At 42.6% G+C, this 18,556-nt stretch overlaps 1 protein-coding gene across 1 annotated transcript in view; it reads left to right on the forward strand.

The window, feature by feature from the left end:
- The first annotated feature begins 269 nt into the window (after nucleotides 1-269).
- The window catches only part of AGBL1 (AGBL carboxypeptidase 1), a 360,791-nt gene continuing 342,504 nt past the window's right edge, over nucleotides 270-18,556 (forward strand). The window contains exons 1-4 of the mRNA XM_058540551.1: nucleotides 270-328; nucleotides 1,926-2,072; nucleotides 5,252-5,383; nucleotides 9,274-9,367. Of these exons, the coding sequence (XP_058396534.1) occupies nucleotides 1,949-2,072; nucleotides 5,252-5,383; nucleotides 9,274-9,367 (350 nt within the window). The 5' untranslated portion in view covers nucleotides 270-328; nucleotides 1,926-1,948. The remainder of the gene's footprint in view (nucleotides 329-1,925; nucleotides 2,073-5,251; nucleotides 5,384-9,273; nucleotides 9,368-18,556) is intronic.

Below are 18,556 nucleotides of genomic sequence, written 5' to 3' on the forward strand. Positions count from 1 at the left end.
CATCTTGCTAATGTTATTACAAAATGGGTCCCCAACGAGGGGTCCTGAAGGGTAAATATGGAAGCAAAGCCCTTGGGAGCCTTATCTCAGTGAGTCCGCTCATTGTCATTATTGAAGGAGCACCCTGCAGCTGTTTTTTCTTGGAGGAAGTCATTCTCAATGGAAGGAAGCTCAGCCCTGCCATTTCCACGTACATCCCTGACCACACCGCCTCCCTCCTTTTGCATTTCTTCTTAAAGATGGCTGCCTGTGTTTTCATTGCAGAGCTCCTCTGACAGGGAGTCCACCCTGACCATCCTCCAGGTCCTCGGAGATCTGCTTTCTGTTGGTGAGTAGTCCATGCCCTCATCCCTCGTATAGTGGACATGGGGCCATGCAGCTGTGGTGCCTCCCAGGAACCTGTGTGTCCTGGGGGTTTGCTCCAGCTCCAGTTTTCTGTGAGAGACAGAATCACCAGCCCATCTGTTTTCATTGAGGTTAATAAGACCCAGAGTAAACTGGGCGGATTATACTTTGGGCTCTTCAGTCTTGTCACCCACCCAGAGGAAATTGGCCTCTGGGTGGTTATTCTATGGTGTCTCTTCTGTGAGGCCGAGGACCTCCAGGGGTCTGTGTGTGTGCTCAGAGAGAGCCAGCCCCTAGCAATTCCACCCTTCTTCCTCTGCTCCCTTCCATTGTGGCTGGGCTAACAGGAGCATGCCTCTGTTAGCTCATTTCCATGTAAGGGTCCTGTAAATACGCCTTCTTGGACATTCCAACAGTCACTCAGTTTTCATTTCTGTGTATGCCAGCCACATTGCATTAGAAAGAAATATTGACACCAAACAGACAATACCAAAATGAATGTCACTCCAAAGCTACAGAGCCTCAGATTACAGTTTCAGGAGGAAGGGTCCATTCATATTGAGGTTTTCCCATAGGCTGTGCTGCCCTCCAATGGCAGGGTGACTTCCCTGCAGTCTTCTGAGTGAGGTTCCCTCTGTAGGTGAAGACGCTTTCTTCTGGGGTAGTGTCATCTTCAACTCAGAGGTGTTTGAAACCCTTAGAATGAAACCTTGGCATTCTCCTGATATAGGTGCTGGTAACTGCTCCTTTAGTAGAGCATGCTACTTTTCATTAGGGTGAAATATCAGAGGTCTTATTTGCTGATAATATCCCACCCTGTTGGCTACATTGGTTAGGTCAAACACGCCCAGTGCATAGAGAAGCACCTACATTTCCTTCCAAGTTGAAATGTAGTCACTGCTGTTGAGCTTGTCCTGGGCCAAGGTCGGGGAGGTCCCTGTTGAAAACTGTTCTTAAGTAGAGAGACCAATATACCTTATCCTAGCCGCAGACTCTTCAAAACTCCCTAGATAGGATGATTGGACATTTGTTTCTCCAAGGATTACTCTGGTTATTTCCATATTTTCCTCTCATTGATTACTGAATGCCAGCACCAAAAAGTCATTGTATCATCAATAAAATTATTCTAGATAAACTATCATCCCAATCCTTGTTACAAATGATTCAAACCTGTAGCAGAGGGACACTGATATTTTCCCTTCTATTAAGTATGTGATTATCTGTAAGCCTATATGCATATTTATATACATGCACACACAAGTACACGCACATACACTGCGACTCAACAGGTTCTCAGGAAAGAGGACTTTAGGCTCCATTTATTATAGCTGCTGCAGAGGAATACACCTAGGTTCTTAAATATTCCATTATTTCCTCACTTCACACACAACCCCCACCCCACCCCGGCCCCTTACCTGATAGCACAATTTTACACAAGTTGCTTCACAAACTACACAATTTTGGTTTCTGGGGTGAAATGAACCAATCCTTGCTCTGTCTCTAGCTGTGAGACCTACTTTCTGCTCCAAGGAAATATAGGTGGTTATTTGTGGCTCAGCTCTCCTTTGCTTTCCCCTCAGGTACTGACCGGAGGATTCGCTACATGATCAGCAAAGGTGGCAGTGAAGCCCTTTTGCAGACCCTGGTGGACACAGCGAGGACAGCTTCTCCAGACTATGACATTCTCTTGCCCCTCTTCCGACTGCTGGCCAAAGTTGGCCTACGAGGTACCCACACCCACTGTGCCAAAGATGACTGAAAAGGCACTTCTGGGGTGGTTTCGTGAGAGTGATTTGGGATGCTCTTGTGGCGAAGTACAGGGAGGCAGCAGCAGGGAGGGCCTGGACCCCTTGGTGGTGATGGCAGGACCAGCCCCATAGGAGAGGTCATTGTGTTGTCCCAGATGTCAGCAAATCCAAGGTACGGTGCTTTGGAGAGGGCCCAGAGCAGGCATGGGCTACATGGGGCATGGGGTACACGTGGGGCAGAAGGGAGATACTCCAAAGCAGTTTTAAATCACTTAAAAAGTAATGAAACATTTCTACAAATACCATCTTACATGGAAGTTCGTTATATAAGTGCATTAGTTTCCTAGGGCTGCCGTGACAAATTACCACAAACTAGGTGGCTTAAAACAACAGAAATTTATTCTCTCACACTTATGGAGGCCAGAAGTCCAAAATCAAGGTGTTGACAGGATTAGTTCCTTCTGAAGGCTCTGAGGGAGCGTCTCTTCCACGCCTTCTCTCCCGGATTCTGGTTGTTTTCAGCAATCCTTGTTTTTTCTTGGCTTATAGGCACATCACTCCCATTTCTGCCTTCATCTTCACATGGCCTTCTACTTTGTGTGTCTTTCTTTGTGTCCTCTCTTCTTATAAGCACATTGGTCATTGGATTTAGGGCCCACCCAAATCTGTGTGACCTTGTCTTAACTAAATCCTCAAAGACCCTATTTCCAAATAAGATAACATTCTGAGGTTCCAAGTGGACATCAATTCTTGAGAGACATTTTTCAACCCAGTACTATAAGTCACACAGAAGCGAAGCTTCTCTAGCTGAAGGGAAGAAGGGGCCTAGAATTCTTTCCACTCACGCTCCATAACCATTTCTCTTTCATCATAGAAGACCCTGAACCACCTCCCTAAAACCCTAGAACTTCTTGGAGCACACTTTAAAAGGCTTGGGCTCTCAGGATGCATGTAAACATTGGGAACTAGTCATAACAGTTAAGCTCCAATTGTGTGCAGTCTTATATAGGTCACAGTCGAGAAGCTCAGGGCCTCTGAAAGGTGGACTCTTGATGTCCAGTGCAGGCAGTGGCAGCCAAGGGCACAGGGGCTCTGGGGTACTCCTTCCTTTCCATGTTTGGATCTCTGCTTTGAGTCCATTCAACAGTCCACAAATAGTGACTGAGACTGAGGCATCAGCCAGCACCTGCATGAGCATGTTTCAGACAAAAGCCAAAAAATTCATTCATTGGATACTCAATAGGTATTTGCTACATGTCTCCTAGGTGTTCTAGGCACTGGGAACACCATGGTGACCACGACAGATAAGGGGCCTGCTCTCATGGAGCTTACATTCAAGTGGGGAAGAGCAGAAAGTAAATAATTAACTAGATGATAACAGACTATGATAGTTAACTAGATGATAGCTATAAGGGAAAGAAAGGGTGGTGCTCCTGTAAGGTGGTGTAGTCAGGGAGAGGTGACACTGAACCCAAACTTGAAGGATGAGAAGAAGTCAGCAAAGAGAGGGCCAAGTGAACTCCAGGAAAAGACCCAAAGAAACATGATATATATACCCTAGTTGTAAACGGTGTAAGCTAGGAAGTCAGATCTGGGTTTTAGGCCTGGCCTTGACACTTATTAGCTGTGTGACCTGAGCAAGTTACTTAAACTTTCCGAACCGTTGGGTCCTCATCTGAAAATGGAGGTATCAGTACTTAATTCCAGGGCTGCTGTAAGGATTAAGTGAGGTTGCATGTCACCTGCTTAACATGTGAGGCCAGAGGTGTGACAAACAAGAGTTATGTAGGTTTCATAGGAGAAAGAGAGATGCGAGATGCACCAGAGCAGTGATTTTCAAGTTATGGACCTCGGTAGTACTATTGTCATAATTACGTCACCACAGCTTCTGCCGTTGAAAGATTGTATTCCTTGACGTTGACATTCAAGCTGTCTGGGGCTGACCTGAACAGAACAGAAATGAGGTTGGCTCCTCATGAATGAGGCTGGATAGATATCTCTTTTTATGAGGAAGGTAATGGGTCATATGAGTTTAGTCACAATCTCCTTGCTAGTGTCCTTTGGTCCAGAGGCAAATATTAGTATACCAGGTTTAGAATATTGTCTCTGTTTTACTCATTTCCATCTGCGATGACTCTGATAGTGATTATAGTCCTGCGAAAGCAAACATGATAATTTGGGCATTGCACTTTGGAAAGGACACAAACAAATGTGACAGGTGGCACCGTCACCTGTTACCATAGTGGGAGCCAGGAACATAGAATAAAATGTACTTTCCCCTTATTTTTTATGCTTATTTACTAATTATTAAAATGATAATGACTTACCTGCAACACTAAATATCAGGTTATTTGGATCAATAATTTAGAGAAATTTGGGGATAAAATTTTATTTTCTTAAATTGTATTTTCAGTTTTTATTATAAAGTTCTCTATCATATAGAAGGATGAACTCTTATATACCTATTGCTTAGATCTAACCATTGTTAACATTTTGCCATATTTCCTTCACTTATTTATTTTTATTTTAAATATTTTAAGGAAAATTACAGATAGCATTTTGCTCCTAAATACTTTCCAGTGCATTTCTTTGAAAAGAGACATTTTCCTGTATAACTACAATACCATGATCACAAATCTAACAAAATTAACAATACATGCATAATTTATGCAAATACTTGCATTTGGAGAAACTCATACCAGTTTCTCCAACTGTTCCCATGTCTTTTACAGACATGTTCGAAGAAGGATCCAATCAAGGTCCATGCACTGCACTTGAATGTTATGTAATTTCAGTATCTTTAATTCTAAAACTGTCTTAAAGGAAGAAGTTTATACTAAACTGTAGTTCATGATTTAGGACAACCAGAAACATCCTTACATATATGGGATGTGAGTCATACAGCCCATAAGGCTTCACATAAATATTACTTGAAGAATAATGGACCATACCTGTACCCTGAATTAACTCTTCTGAGCCACCTGGTTCAAAGGAGGACAGGATGGGGACATACTTAGTAGCATTTCCTACTAGATCTGAAAAGTCTCATTGACTATGGTTATCTTCCTCCTTCCTCCATCTTTACCTGCCTCTCCCCAATGTGTTGTACAACATTCAGAATTAATGTGTAACTAAGAAGGATTGATTTGTGTTTCTAGACAAAAAGTTTGGACAGAAGGCACTGGAGTTGGAAGCACTTGATGTGACATTGATTCTGGCCAGGAAAAACCTGTCGCACAGCCAGAACCTCCTCCACTGTCTCTGGGCTCTGCGTGTGTTTGCCTCTAGTGGTAAGCGACTCAACTGTGGCTCTCTGGGGTGGCTTCCAGATCCGGACTGGGACATCTGGAAACCATTTGGAGGTGTGGTTGGAAGTAGGGTTTGGGTGGAGCACGTATGCGGTCCTGACAAAGTAAATAAACCATGAGGAACCTCTTGTTCTAGAGGCGGTGGCAGTGAGAAGTTTTTTCTTCATCTCCTGCTCAGCCAGGGAGAACTCTTCAGCCTGTTCCTGAAGTTAGATGTCAATATTGTTTTCCCTTGGGAATGATGCATTATAGTACTCTAGGCCTCTCTATTAGTACTACAAGGTGAACAAAACCTATGGCAGGAGAGGGCAGACTTTATTTAGTCCTTATACTCAAGGTGCAGTGCGATGTGTTACACCTATCGAGAATGACCCTCACATCACAAAGCTCCCCACTGTATCCCTGAGATTACTCCTTGATCACAACTTCCTTTATCAAATTTTATCTCACAATGTTCCTCAACATAGTCCTTCAGGTAACTAGATATATCGTAGCATATGGGTTGATGTTTATTTGCCGTCTCCTGATTTGGATTATTTCTGATCATAAAAATCCTGTATTTAGACCTGCCATTTTACAGTGAAGAAAAAGAAAATGAAGCTTAAAAGAGTGAAGTAATTGCCTGAGTTCATACAGATAAGTCATGGGGGCTGAGTTTTAACTCCAAAATTCATGTTTATTCTACTCTTGATACGGAGATGGTTCTTTTTAATAGATTAGATTCTATTCTTCCTCTCTCACATATAATGAGCACAGACTTTTATTTCTTCTTTCTGAGTCCTTTCTTGCAGAATGAGAGCGACAATTATTTTGATATAATGCTCTCTAGAGGAAAGAGAGGGCTTAGAGCCAGGAAGACCTGGGTTTGACTCTGATTTTATTCCTTAAGAGTCATATGACATGGGCACTTAACCTGTTTAACGTCAATTTCTTCCTTTGTACCATTATAGTAGTGATAAGAGCTCATAGATGGGATGAGTCAGATAACGATCACAGAGATGCTGGTCACATAGTAGTTGCTCAATAAGTATCAGTTTCCTCTCTCTGCTCTACTCTTTTCCCTTAGTCCTCTGAAATAATAAGAACACACATGAAGGGAGTAAGTAGGTGACTTCTCCCCTAACTATCCTCAGAACTACTAAAATAGTAGGAACGTATTTTATTGGTTGATTCCATTAATAAACCTGGAGGACCCATAATGAGAGGGTATTTCTAGGGAATAATGAGGTAGAGTCTTGACTCCATGTTCACAGACAGAACCTCCACTCACCCTCATATATGTTGACCAGAAAATCAGAGAGTGTTTGAGAAAGGTTGAAAGGATCCATACAAACCTATCTTTAATAAAACCCATCTCTAAGTGAGGAGCTGTGGCTTTATGTAAAGGACAATTCTTATTAACGAGTAGCCAGGTGTGCTAACCCCATTTGGAGCTTGCCAGCAGCACAAGATTTGAAGTATCTCATTTTGGTTTCCTAAAGAATAATTGGGCTGAATAACTTACCTTCCTTATTATGTATATTGGTTATAGAGATCTTGAAGAATCCTTCAGCAGGGGGCTCTGAAAAATGCTGGGATTTGCCTGTGGATGCGAGGAGGTGGCCATTTGTCTCATATTCTAAGACGACATTTATTGTACCAATTAACTGTTTCATAGGATATTTAAAAAATTACACTATCACTCTCTATACATTGACTTTACTGATGAGAGGCAAGCAGAGTTCACAAAGCCTATGAAATGCTCTTTCTTTGATCAATTATTAGCCACTGTTGAATGTTCTAGCAAGCTTTCTAAACAGCTCCTATCTGCAGAAGGAGTTGGCTGCAACCATAATGGCTCTGTGACAGCCAATGAACACTTAGGCAGCTCTCTGATGGTCAATGGGGATGTTTAAAGAGCTGCCAGAGGTCTAACCTTGGGCAGGCTCCCAGCCTGGAAGAACGCAGTGAGGATTTCTTATTGTTATCCTCTCCCAATTCCAAGTCTAAAGTCTTCCATGTTATAATCCCTGCTCTTAAAACTATTTCTTCCCTAACTCTACTTCATACTAGAATTTTGCTGAATTCTTTGTCAAGAGATTGCTCCAGCGTGTTTTCCCAATTTAGAAGTAAGGACTGAGTTAGTAGCCACGAGAGTGGAAGATTGATGGGAAGGACTAGGATGCCAACCCCCGAATTTTGGGCCAGGCAATTACTGCCTGTACTAGCCTCGGGGGACATCTGCATAGAGGATGTTTTAGGAACATGCGCTCCTTGTAACAGCTAAGACATCAGCCTCAGTCTCTCTCTGGTGGACTGTACTGGGATGAACTATATTAAAGTCTTCAGATTTCCATTTATCCTCCTTTCCCAAGGCTTGGAGCAAGCCAGTATAAGCCTCCCTTGTTTCTCTCTCTCTTTGCTTCTCCATGACCTCTTTGTTCTCCCTTATGTTTCTGGGAACAAAGCAGGCCCAAAGCAGAAGGCATTCCTAGGTCTCTGTTTTTTTTTTTTTTTTTTTTTTTTTTTTTTGTGAGGAGATCAGCCCTGTGCTAACATCCGCCAATCCTCCTCTTTTTTTTTGCTGAGGAAGACGGCCCTGGGCTAACATCTGTGCCCATCTTCCTCCACTTTATATGGGACGCCGCCACAGCATGGCTTGCCAAGCAGTGCGTCGGTGCGTGCCCGGGATCCGAACCAGCGAACCCCGGGCCGCCGCAGCGGAGAGCGGGCACTTAACCGCTTGCGCCACCGGGCGGCCCCCCTAGGTCTCTGTTTTACCACATCAACGCAGTGGAGGAAAGGGAAAAGAGAGTCATACCTTGGAAGATGACTTTCTTTCCTTCTCTCGCTGAAATTTTTGCCCCCTGCCGAACTGCCTCTATTTTGTATCCTGTGGATTCCTCTTTTTTTTTTTTCCGACATGACCAGAGCTCTTCTTAAAGGGATCTGAGTGCAGTGAGGTACTGGGGATATTGCAGAGAGGCTGGAGCATCATTGCAGATGAGAGCAGCATCCAGAGATTTTGTGTCCTAAATACTTATCTGAAGCCACTGGCTGACCAGATACCCCTTTGAGTTTCTTTCTGTCATTCAAATCTATGACTATGTCTTAATAACCATCCAATTGGGCAAAAAAGTAAAAATTTCCCAGGCTAGTTACCTCTGAGCAGGAAGAACTGATTCTTCCTTTGATATTTTAATTGATAGAAGCATAGTCAAGTCTTAGCCTCAGTCATGGGAGGTCCAAGTACAAAATTTGTAGGGGAACTTGGAACCAGGGTGGAAAAGAAAGGGAGCTTTCTTCTTTATTAGGTTGCTCCTTAAAGTTTGAAAGGAGTCAATCCAAGTTGTATTGAACCTTAACTCATCCTCTTGTGACTTTTCTTCATTGTGAAGTCTCCAGGTGGCAGAATATGTCTAAGCAAGTGTTTTGTAAGATACTGGCAGTGTGTGTGCCTATGTGTGTTCATGCGTGTATGTGCATGTGTGTATGCATCGTTTGGGAAGCTGGTGGTGGGTGAAACAGCTTGGATTGAAGTCATTGCCAGAAACTCAAAGATCTACAGAAAAGGCTTCTGCTCAGTAACTGCCTTGACTATTCTAATTAAGACTACAGTGGAGAAGTGTAGTGGGCCATCAGAAAATGAAAAACATAATGTCGTGGCTGGGGCCCCCTTTGAGAAGAAGACGGTGTAAGAAGATAATGTGTGCTTTTCAGGTGATCGTAACTTCCAAGCCAGGGACAAAAAGACCACAGAGTTTTTTTGCTTTTAAGTTGCCTCTGGCAAGGATGGTCACGGACCTCCTCTATCTTTTAGGCTCACCCTGTAGCGCTGAAAATAATGCTTGGTTCAGATGGTTCACTAACTACTGTGCTTTTGTCTTTCTCAGTCACCACGGGAGCCATGCTGGGAATTAATGGAGCGATGGAACTGCTTTTCAAGGTCATCACCCCTTATACCCAGAAGCGCAGCCGAATAATCAGGTACAGAGCAATTTTTAAAGTACATTTGCCCTCTTTGTAATAGATACAGAAATGGAGATGGCCTCAAATATATTCTCATGGTGCTTCCAGTTCAGCTGAGTGATGACTTCCCCCTTGTATATATGGCACAATGACTTTATCCTACCTCAACTTGCGTCTCTCCCCACCCATGCGTCATTTCCTCTAATCCTCACAACAACTCTGAATGGGTATACTATTATCCTCATTTTCAGATGAGGAAACTAAAATGTGGAGAGAGCCTTATCCAAGGTCACAACAATAGAAAATGGCAGAGTTGGGATTTGAATCCAGATCTTCCTGACTCGAAAGCCTATGTTTTTTGCCTGAAGACCTCAGATCTCCCCTTTACTCAGAGCAACTCCACGATAGTGAGTTTAGTCCTTAAAAGACAGTCCAGAAATGATAGGGAAAGGTGATGCTTCTCACTCAGGGTCTCTAAAGAGTCAGCCAATTAAATTTCTGATATGAAATCTGGGCTTTACAGTAGTCCATCATGGTTGTGTGCCGGTTTTGAAACGTATTTTTGTGATTGGAAAATGAAACTCAGCCCATTCTCTCTGGCTCTGTTTGCTGGAGCGGAGTGAATCACAGACTTAAAAAGGGAGATGGTTAGACATGAAAGCTTTAGAGATATTCAGAACCATTAAGATCTATCATTTATGGGAGTGACTCAGCTAGGACCTTGAAAGAATATTAGAAAAAATTCAGCCAATTTCCAAGATATATGGGGTCGTTTGGCAAAGTAGAATTTCCATGCCCAGCCATGATATTTTCTGCATTCCAGCATCAATCTTAGGCTCATGTTCCACCTGATTATTTTTCTCTTGGGTCACCACAGTAACGCCATTATCATCCATTCTCACCTGCAGCTCTCTGTGCCAGAATTTCTTAGAGTGAAATGTGTTACATCTCAGTAAAAAAAAAGTTCCTCATCAAATATATTGAGAAGTACTGGGTTAAACAAAGTTAGGTGGATTTCTTTACTATACGACTTCTCAGAGCCTTTGTAAAGCCAACACACATTCAGAATATCCAAGATGGGTACATAGCATACTCTGTTCCAAAATGGATTTGGCCAAGGAACTATTTTTGTTTGGAGACCATCTTTTTTGGGGAGTCAGTATTCTATGTACCTCATTTTAGAAAACTCTCTTCTAGAGTGCAAACATATTGGAAAATGAGATTCAACTAAATTCTACCAAAGGATCCTCATCTAGTAAGGACAACACTTCAGTCACAAACTCAATGACAAAAAATTAACTTTCCTGATTTTTCTGTAATTATACTTTATTTCCATCTTAAACTTCCATTTATATCCATTTGGATATGTATGATTTGCATATGTCTGGTTTTTAGCATAGGGTGGAGACCTTAGCTGCTCACATCTACAGTCTTAACATTTTTTTTGATCACCAAACCATGAACTTTATCTTTTTGCCCTATTCACAAGGCCTATTTTAATCTGCTGCTGTTTCCATTCATCTGTTTGGCAGCTCAGGAATATGTGGTTATTCCTCCTACATTAAGTGAAAATCTATGTGATGTCTGTAGGGCCCATCCACATATGAATCGCACTCAGTCATCTCTTCTTTGCCACTCGGGTGCCATGTTATTGGAGGGCTTCTCTAGGAAGCCCTTGCCAGCTAACCTTGGCAGGAGGCCCCTCCCTTCTGGAGTCCTGATAGCTTTTATTGTCTTCCCATTCAGTCCTAGCTAGGGGGATTAAGCAACAAAGCAGAGAAGCCCTCTTCTCAGAGCCTCACGCTAGTTGCTATGTCTATTGCTCTTTTTCTCCTGCAAAGGGAGCTGAATTCAGGCACAGAGCTGATCAAGCTGCCATGGGAAAATGGGAAAGAAACACCAGGGATTAACAGAGGTGGATGTTTCCAATGACAAAAGGAACCTTTCAGGGACCTCAGATATATTTCCGCATTTCTGGTCTGTTCTGTAAAATTTGGGCAAGTTGATTCCCCTTCTTGGGCCAAATGCCAAGTTAAAACCAAACCTCCACAGAGGAGAGGCTTTCCCACCAGCCATTACAACATAGCTGTCATTGCCGTGATGTTTATTATGTGCCCTGTCCTGTGCTAAGCTCTTAGCATGCACTATATCATTTGATGCTCTCGTCTCCTCTGTGAGGCAGGTGTTATTTCTGTCCCCAATTTTACAGGGAAAACAAAATTGGAGCTGAAAGAAGTTAAGTAACATGCTGGGATTTAAGTGAAAGAGCTGGGATTTAAACGCTGTCTGATACATGAGCCTTAGCTCTTAAAGCACCACTGGAGTGTCTTATACAGTCACTTTCCAGCATTTTATTTCTAAACCACCATATGTAAGACAATCATAAGCGGTTAAAGTTTGTTTAAATTTCTGTTACCGTCTAAATGGCTCATACTCATGGAACAATTTGCTTAATGATAGGGGAGTCTTTCTCCTCAATTGAATGGCTATTTCCTCTCAAAGGCTAAATAAGTGTCTGTTCCCTTTGCTTTAGAATTCTTTCCCAACACTGCCTTGTTTTCTACCTTGGTCCCAGCCTCCACAGGCAAGATAAGAACAAAGGGGCTGAAATCGGAAAATCTGCATTGTAGCCTCTTTCTAACTGGTTCCTTGTGGAATCATTTAACCTTTCTTAACTGAACTTTCACATTTCTCAAAGTGTGACTATCAAGTTCTACCTCTTAGATTTGTCACGGGCATTAGGAAATAATGTGTAAAAATTGTGTAAGCTTTGATGTATTAATTGTTAATCATTATTAATACAAATTCTACTGGATACTTGGCTGCCTGCCTCAGATCAGGCAGCAGAACTAGAGGGGAACATGCAGATGGGAAGTTTTTGCAGGTACTCATCTTCTCCCATGAACTCTATCCCTCAAATGGTAACTAAGATGTCCCCAAATGAGTCCTACTCAACTCCACTTGGGTACCAGAACCTGTGGGTTTGAAGGGGTCTTCCAGAAAGGGGATGAAATAACATTTTAGGGGACATGAATAACTCTACTGAGTATCATCCTCCAAACACTAGCAAGCTATGGGAGAGTTATTCTGCATGCCTTTGTAGGAGCAGATGCCCAGTGTTGTGTCACTATGACCCCTCCTTGCCCTGTAAATTAAACCTGCCCTACTTCTCTAGCACAAACCTAAAATTAGTTGTGCAGCTGTCCTCCGATGAAGCCTTCTCTCCAGATAGTACTCAGGGCAAGATTTATGACAGAAGCCCCAACTGCACACCTTCTAGGGAGAAGGGGCATGCAGAACAATGCCACTAACCCTCTGTGGCCTTGTGCCAGCCCTCACTCCCAGAGGAGGCGGTTATTTCAGGCCTTCCTCACTTCCCAAATACCCACCATGCTGGCACAGTTTTACTGTCATATATTTGTATTGGCTTGCACCTGTTCCCTCATGACTGTCACCTTTGTCTGAGCAGTTCTTCTCAGACTTGGACTGCTCCCACAGCCCTCTGACTGGTCTTCCCTGACTTCAAAGCAATCAAGAATGTGTCCCAAACTCCATTTCCATCCCTATCTTTTATTCCTCCTTTCATCTCTCTAGCCAACTATCTCTGCAGGTGGCCTGCCTTATCTTGTGCAGATCTTTCTTCATGTGCTTCCCTTCGTCTGGAATGGCATGGCTGCCTTATTGAATGGTAGACATTCTCCCCATTCTTCTGGCCCCACCTGGTGATGCCTGCTCCACCTCACCAGACAGAAGAAATCTTCCCTCCTCAGTGCTTCTCTGGCGCTTTGTTCATATTTTCCCTTGGCATATTTCAGATTTAACTCTGTACTATATTGATCTGTGTGTTTTCTCTCTCCTCGCAATTCTAACCTTCCTAAAGGTAGAAATCAAATTATATTTATCTTTCTGTTCTCCATAAGGCCTACCCAAGTGCTTGGACAATGATAGGCTCTTAATTCAATTCAAAAGAAATTATTCAGTTAAAACATATTTTGTAAATAAAAGCTAGCAGTTACGGTGTGCAATAGTAGGTACTTCGTATTTATTACCTTATTCTTCCTTTATCCCAAGCCAACTCCACATATGAGGTTCCATCATGTCTAGACATGTTTGGGAAATGATGTGACAGGCCAACGCGGAATTCTATTGCATGAGGGACTGAGGTGCCTTCTGGAAGAGAACTCATTGTAAGAGAGTGAGAGGCAGCAACCATCAGCTTGAAAGAGAACAGTCTCACTCACTGGAGGGAAGGAGAACTTAGAGTCTTTTGTCTCTTAGAGTTGTATGGGGAACTGACCAAGATTGGCAAAAGAGAAAGATCTGAGTTCGAGGGGGTGTGAGGGGCAGCATTCACACAAAAACTTTGCTTATTATTTGAGATAGGCTTTCAGTATTTGGTTTTGTAATTGTTTCAGCTGGGGCTTCGGAATTTATGGGGGAGCTTTTTATAGACATAGGGAGGGAGAAATGACCCTGGGTCAGGGTGAGCTAGCTGTGGCTAGCTTGTTCTACTGTGGACAAGTTTGTTTATCTGCACCAGAGCTGTCTTTGAGCTGTCCAGATTCACTAAGTAGGAAAATTTATTAAGGCAAAGATGGATTGCTTGTCTGTGACTGACTCATCCTGTAACCTTAGAAAAGCTTGTGTTTGTTCCATGTCTCAAAACCTTCTGCTAGGAGCTGTACCTTTGTTCCCTCATTTCCAGGATGAGCCTCAGGGTTTTGGCAATAATAATGGCCATTTCCACTGTGCGTCCGCTTGACCATTTCTAAGGCATGGCCAATTCCCTCTGATCCTGTTGGATCCTCACACCATAATATTTAACCTAACATTAGAAGCTGAGCCATCAGTTGCTGTTATCAGCGTATCTCCTAGGATTTTACACTCTGCTGGCTTGCCTTGCCTCGCCTCAAAAACATCAGTCAGTCAGAAGTCGGTTGAGTCTCCCTAGCAGAGGCTGGTCCTTCAACTTCATTGTATTCCCTGACCAATGTATCACACTTTGAAAAAGAGGACTCAGGACTGTCCACAGGCTGAGATGCTTCCTTCATTCCTCACCTTCAGTTTTTCGGAGCTTTCCCAAGAACACAGGAAGTCAGGAAGTGTGTTGTTCAGGACCATGCTAGTCTCACCCTCACAAAGGACAGCATCTCCAATATTCCCACCCCCTCAATGTCCTGTCAGGTTTTCAGCAGGGTTCTCATGCTATGATTTATACTCTTCAGGCTCAGGGGTTCTGGGGGCCTGGGCTGCTATTGTGCCGTGGGGTTCAGAGACTGTGTGATCTACTTGGGCTTAAACACCTTGGCAACAGGAGGAGATGGATGTGTTGGGTCTTTACCAAGCCTCATCAGCAAATTCTTCAGCTTAGTCTCGTGTTGTCTGTCCCAGTAGCTCCTTGTGCTTGGAATAGTTTTAGGTTATCTTCTCCCTTCAAAGGCCCGATCTCAGGGCATGTCTGGCATTTGAGCTTTGCCTGAGTGCAGGATTACTGGGCATTGCTTCATTGGCAGCTCTTTATGGTGATTTCATCTTCAATTTATGAGCTATAAAAAATGTCCTGCACTTCTTTTCCCTCCCTACATATCACTATGTTTTCCCAGAGCCAGGCCTTCTGGGCTTTCTCCAACCATCACACCATTCCACTTTATCTGATCCTAGTAGCTGATAGATGAGTGGAGACTCAACCAAAGCTAATGGGTTCCCTGAGATCACAAGTGATTGGGTGACTCAGCTACTTTGTCACTGAGACAAAGAAGCAAATTTTTCTATTTCTCAAAATAGATACTGAATTTCTCCCTGGGTGTTCAGTTCCCTTTATTCCTCTATTAATGGCTTCGTGACTTTTGCAGCTCTTTATTCAATATAATTAGAATCTGTGGTCTCCAGGGCATGGGCTCACATTGGGGGTTCAGAAGCTGTGTGCTCCAGATCACTTGGACTCAAATACCTTGGATCAGGAGCAAAAAAATTCCACCCCAGCCTCACAAGTACTGATATTGGAGTGGACAACACAGGATCAACTTAGTGACAGAGTGATTAGTGCCTTCGCCACCTGACTCCAAGCCTGTAGCTATGGAATGAATAGTTTCCTACGTATTAAACCTTGGGCAAATAGGTTTGTGGGTTTAAATCCCTTTCATCTTCTTAAGAAGCCAGTGATCTCTCCCTGATTAGGGCCAGTCATAGATATTCAAGTCATAGGATCTAAAGTTGGAAGGTCCTTAAGGATCTGTTAGTCTAACTCCTTTAGTTTAAGATGACATCATTGAAACCCAGAGAGGTTGAACTAAGCCTTCTATCCTAATTTCAAGATACTATTCATTTCTCTAAGGTGCTCTACTGCATAATGCAAATCAAACATGCCCTGAACTAGAACTTTTAACATTTATTTGACAGCATTCTATGTGTCTGTCTTGGTGCAGGCATAGCGGTTTGAAAACAACAGAAGGTGGGCCCTGTTCTCAAGTTCCTAACAGTCTATGGCAACAATAACAATGCAGTGTGGTAGGAACTTTCTGACCCAGTATTGGGCTTGTGAAATGGGCCAGCTTCCTGTTCTATGGAAATGTTCTCATAATGCTTTTATCCAGAAATGCCCTTAGAGTTGAAGCGAGAAGGGCCTCTGCTCTGGGCCCTGTGCCTCAGGAGGCCCTGCACTTTGGAGACCTTCCTTGAAATGTATAAAGTCCTCCTCTGGTGCCTGAGATGGGCTAGGGTAGGCAGTGCCATCCAGGCAGGGCTCCTGGTCTCTGTTTCTCCCCCTAGGGGTGCTCTTTGAACCCCTGCCACCTGAGTGAGGTGGACCAGATACCTTAAGGAGGAGGACTCCAGAACACATGCATATGGGGTTGTCCTGAGATTCCACGGCCAGTCATTGATTCAGGGAGGACAGCCTGGCAAGCAGATCACTTTGTTGTCTGGTGCAATATTGCTTCCTCAGCATGACACGAGATGATAAACAGAACATTGCTGACATGCTGATTTTGGGTGCATCAAATTATTTGTATAGACAGAGGCTCCAAAAAAACAAAACAAAACTTCCTGGGCCCTGCATATCCTGGGATGGCCCTACATGCACCACTTCGATCTGGTGAAGGTTCTCTACAGAAATTCCACTTCCATCTTTATCTGCTGAAGTCTGCACTGCCCATACCTCTCCACGGACTTGCCCTCATTTTCCCTCTGGAGACCGGAGGCAGGCTCTTTGGAACTTTCACTTTCCATAGAAGTTAATCTTCTAGCTCAGCCTGACTCAGCAAAGAGCCTTTGCAAAGAAGTTTCTATCTTCCTGTACATCATACCCTCCTTACAATACTGTAACTGCCCACAAATATGTGGGAGAGGGGATTTGAAGAATTGGGGGGAGGCGCAAAAAGACTTATCAGTAGAGACCTTTTTGACCATTACCCTTTGCTTTGAGGGAAGTGATATTGCTAATAGGCCATTACAAAATTCTTCAAGGATTGATTCCACACTCAGACGCCACAAATTATAAAGCACGTGGGAGGAGGAAACATATTCTGCTTTTTCTGTGGGGTTGTGAGGGGGTGCCGTGTCTAGGGATGTGCTTATTTAGCAGAGAAAAGCCAATATATTAGCTGGAAAGAAAAGGGTCAAAAGGAAGCCATTACGCAGATGTGTAGCCATGTAAAGCTGGCTGCTTTTAAGAATTTAGGCAGAGATTGCAGGATGGGAATAGATTGGAGGCTTTCTGTCTAAGTTCAATTAAGTACTATTTTAATATTACATCTTATGTGATCATTAATTATATTCAACAGATCCAGTGAGAAAAATGGCTAGAAAACAATATACTGCCATTTAAAAGAAGTGAATTATTATAAATTAGGTCTGAATTTCTTTCAGGTGGTACATAGTAGGTATTCAATAAGTGCCAGCTAAATGAATGAACACTGTTGTTTTAGTTTGTCTGAGTTGCACTGTTTTAACCATTTATTCATTCAGTAAGTATTTTGGGGCATTTATTTTCAGCAGAGATGTGTGGGCTTTGAGATGAAAGTACATAGTCCTTGCCCTCAAGGAGCTTACAGATCTATGCACACATCGGCATGTAAACCAATAAGATAAATACTATAATGGCAGGATGTTCAAAGAAGGAAGATCTTAGTCTACTCAGGATTTGGCAAGAAGGAATTCACTGAGAAGGCAGCTTTTGGTTTGAAATAGAGAAGGTGTTTCCAAGATGTTAAGGTTGTAAAAGGAGAACCTTCCAGGCTGAGGCAGAAGCAAGTGCAAAGACAAAAAAAGCATGAAAAAATGGTGAGTTCATATATGGCTGGAGTATACTGTAAGAGAGTGAGGGCAGGGAGCTCACCCAAATTAATTTGGAACACTCTAATATCTTACTAGACAAGAAAAGAGTGTGAATATATAATTCACAAGGAGGAAATAGAAAAACTGATAAACTCATAAAAATATTCAACTTGCCAAAAATGAGAGAAACACAATTTAGATCAAGACACCAATTTCACAAATCTGAGTAGCAAAGATTTTGAAAAATGATATTGTTGGTAAGGATTCCATAAGATGGGCACTCATATATGCTGCCAAGAATGTACATTGCTAAAACCTTCATGAAAACAACGGGTGACGTATATCAAGTTTTTTCTTAAAAAAAGTTTCTATTCCTTAACCCAATTTTTTCACTTCTTGAAATCTGTCCAAAAGACTCATTGAGACATGTGGATGAAGATTTGTGCACAAAAATATCAATCAGTATTATTTATAATTATAAATATTATAACCAGAAAACATAGTAAAAGTGATATATTTATACACCATAACATTATGTAGCAACACACAAAAAATAGATTAGGAATGTTTGCCAGTGGTAATAGCTTATGATAAAATATTGACTAGGAAAAGTAAAGTTCAAAATTCAGTATGATCTCAACTATGTAAAAAACATGCACAAAACTTCTGCTTCAGACCAAGATGGAAGAACTGGGATCAGGTGTATCCTTCCACCTGAAAGAAACAAGACTACAGATAAAATATAAAACAATGTTTTTAAAGATACTAGACATTGGACAACGAAGGACAGTTGTCCCTGAGAGATGAACCCTTAAATTACCCCATTAATGTCTTAAGAGAATTTCCAGGTTGCAGTGCGGGGAGGGCAATCCCAGGTACAGCCTAGGATATGATCTGAGTTGAGGAGACAGAGTTGAGGAGACAGGGCTGAGA

Source organism: Diceros bicornis, chromosome 5, assembly GCF_020826845.1.
Source record: "Diceros bicornis minor isolate mBicDic1 chromosome 5, mDicBic1.mat.cur, whole genome shotgun sequence".
Taxonomy (NCBI): Eukaryota; Metazoa; Chordata; class Mammalia; order Perissodactyla; family Rhinocerotidae; genus Diceros; species Diceros bicornis.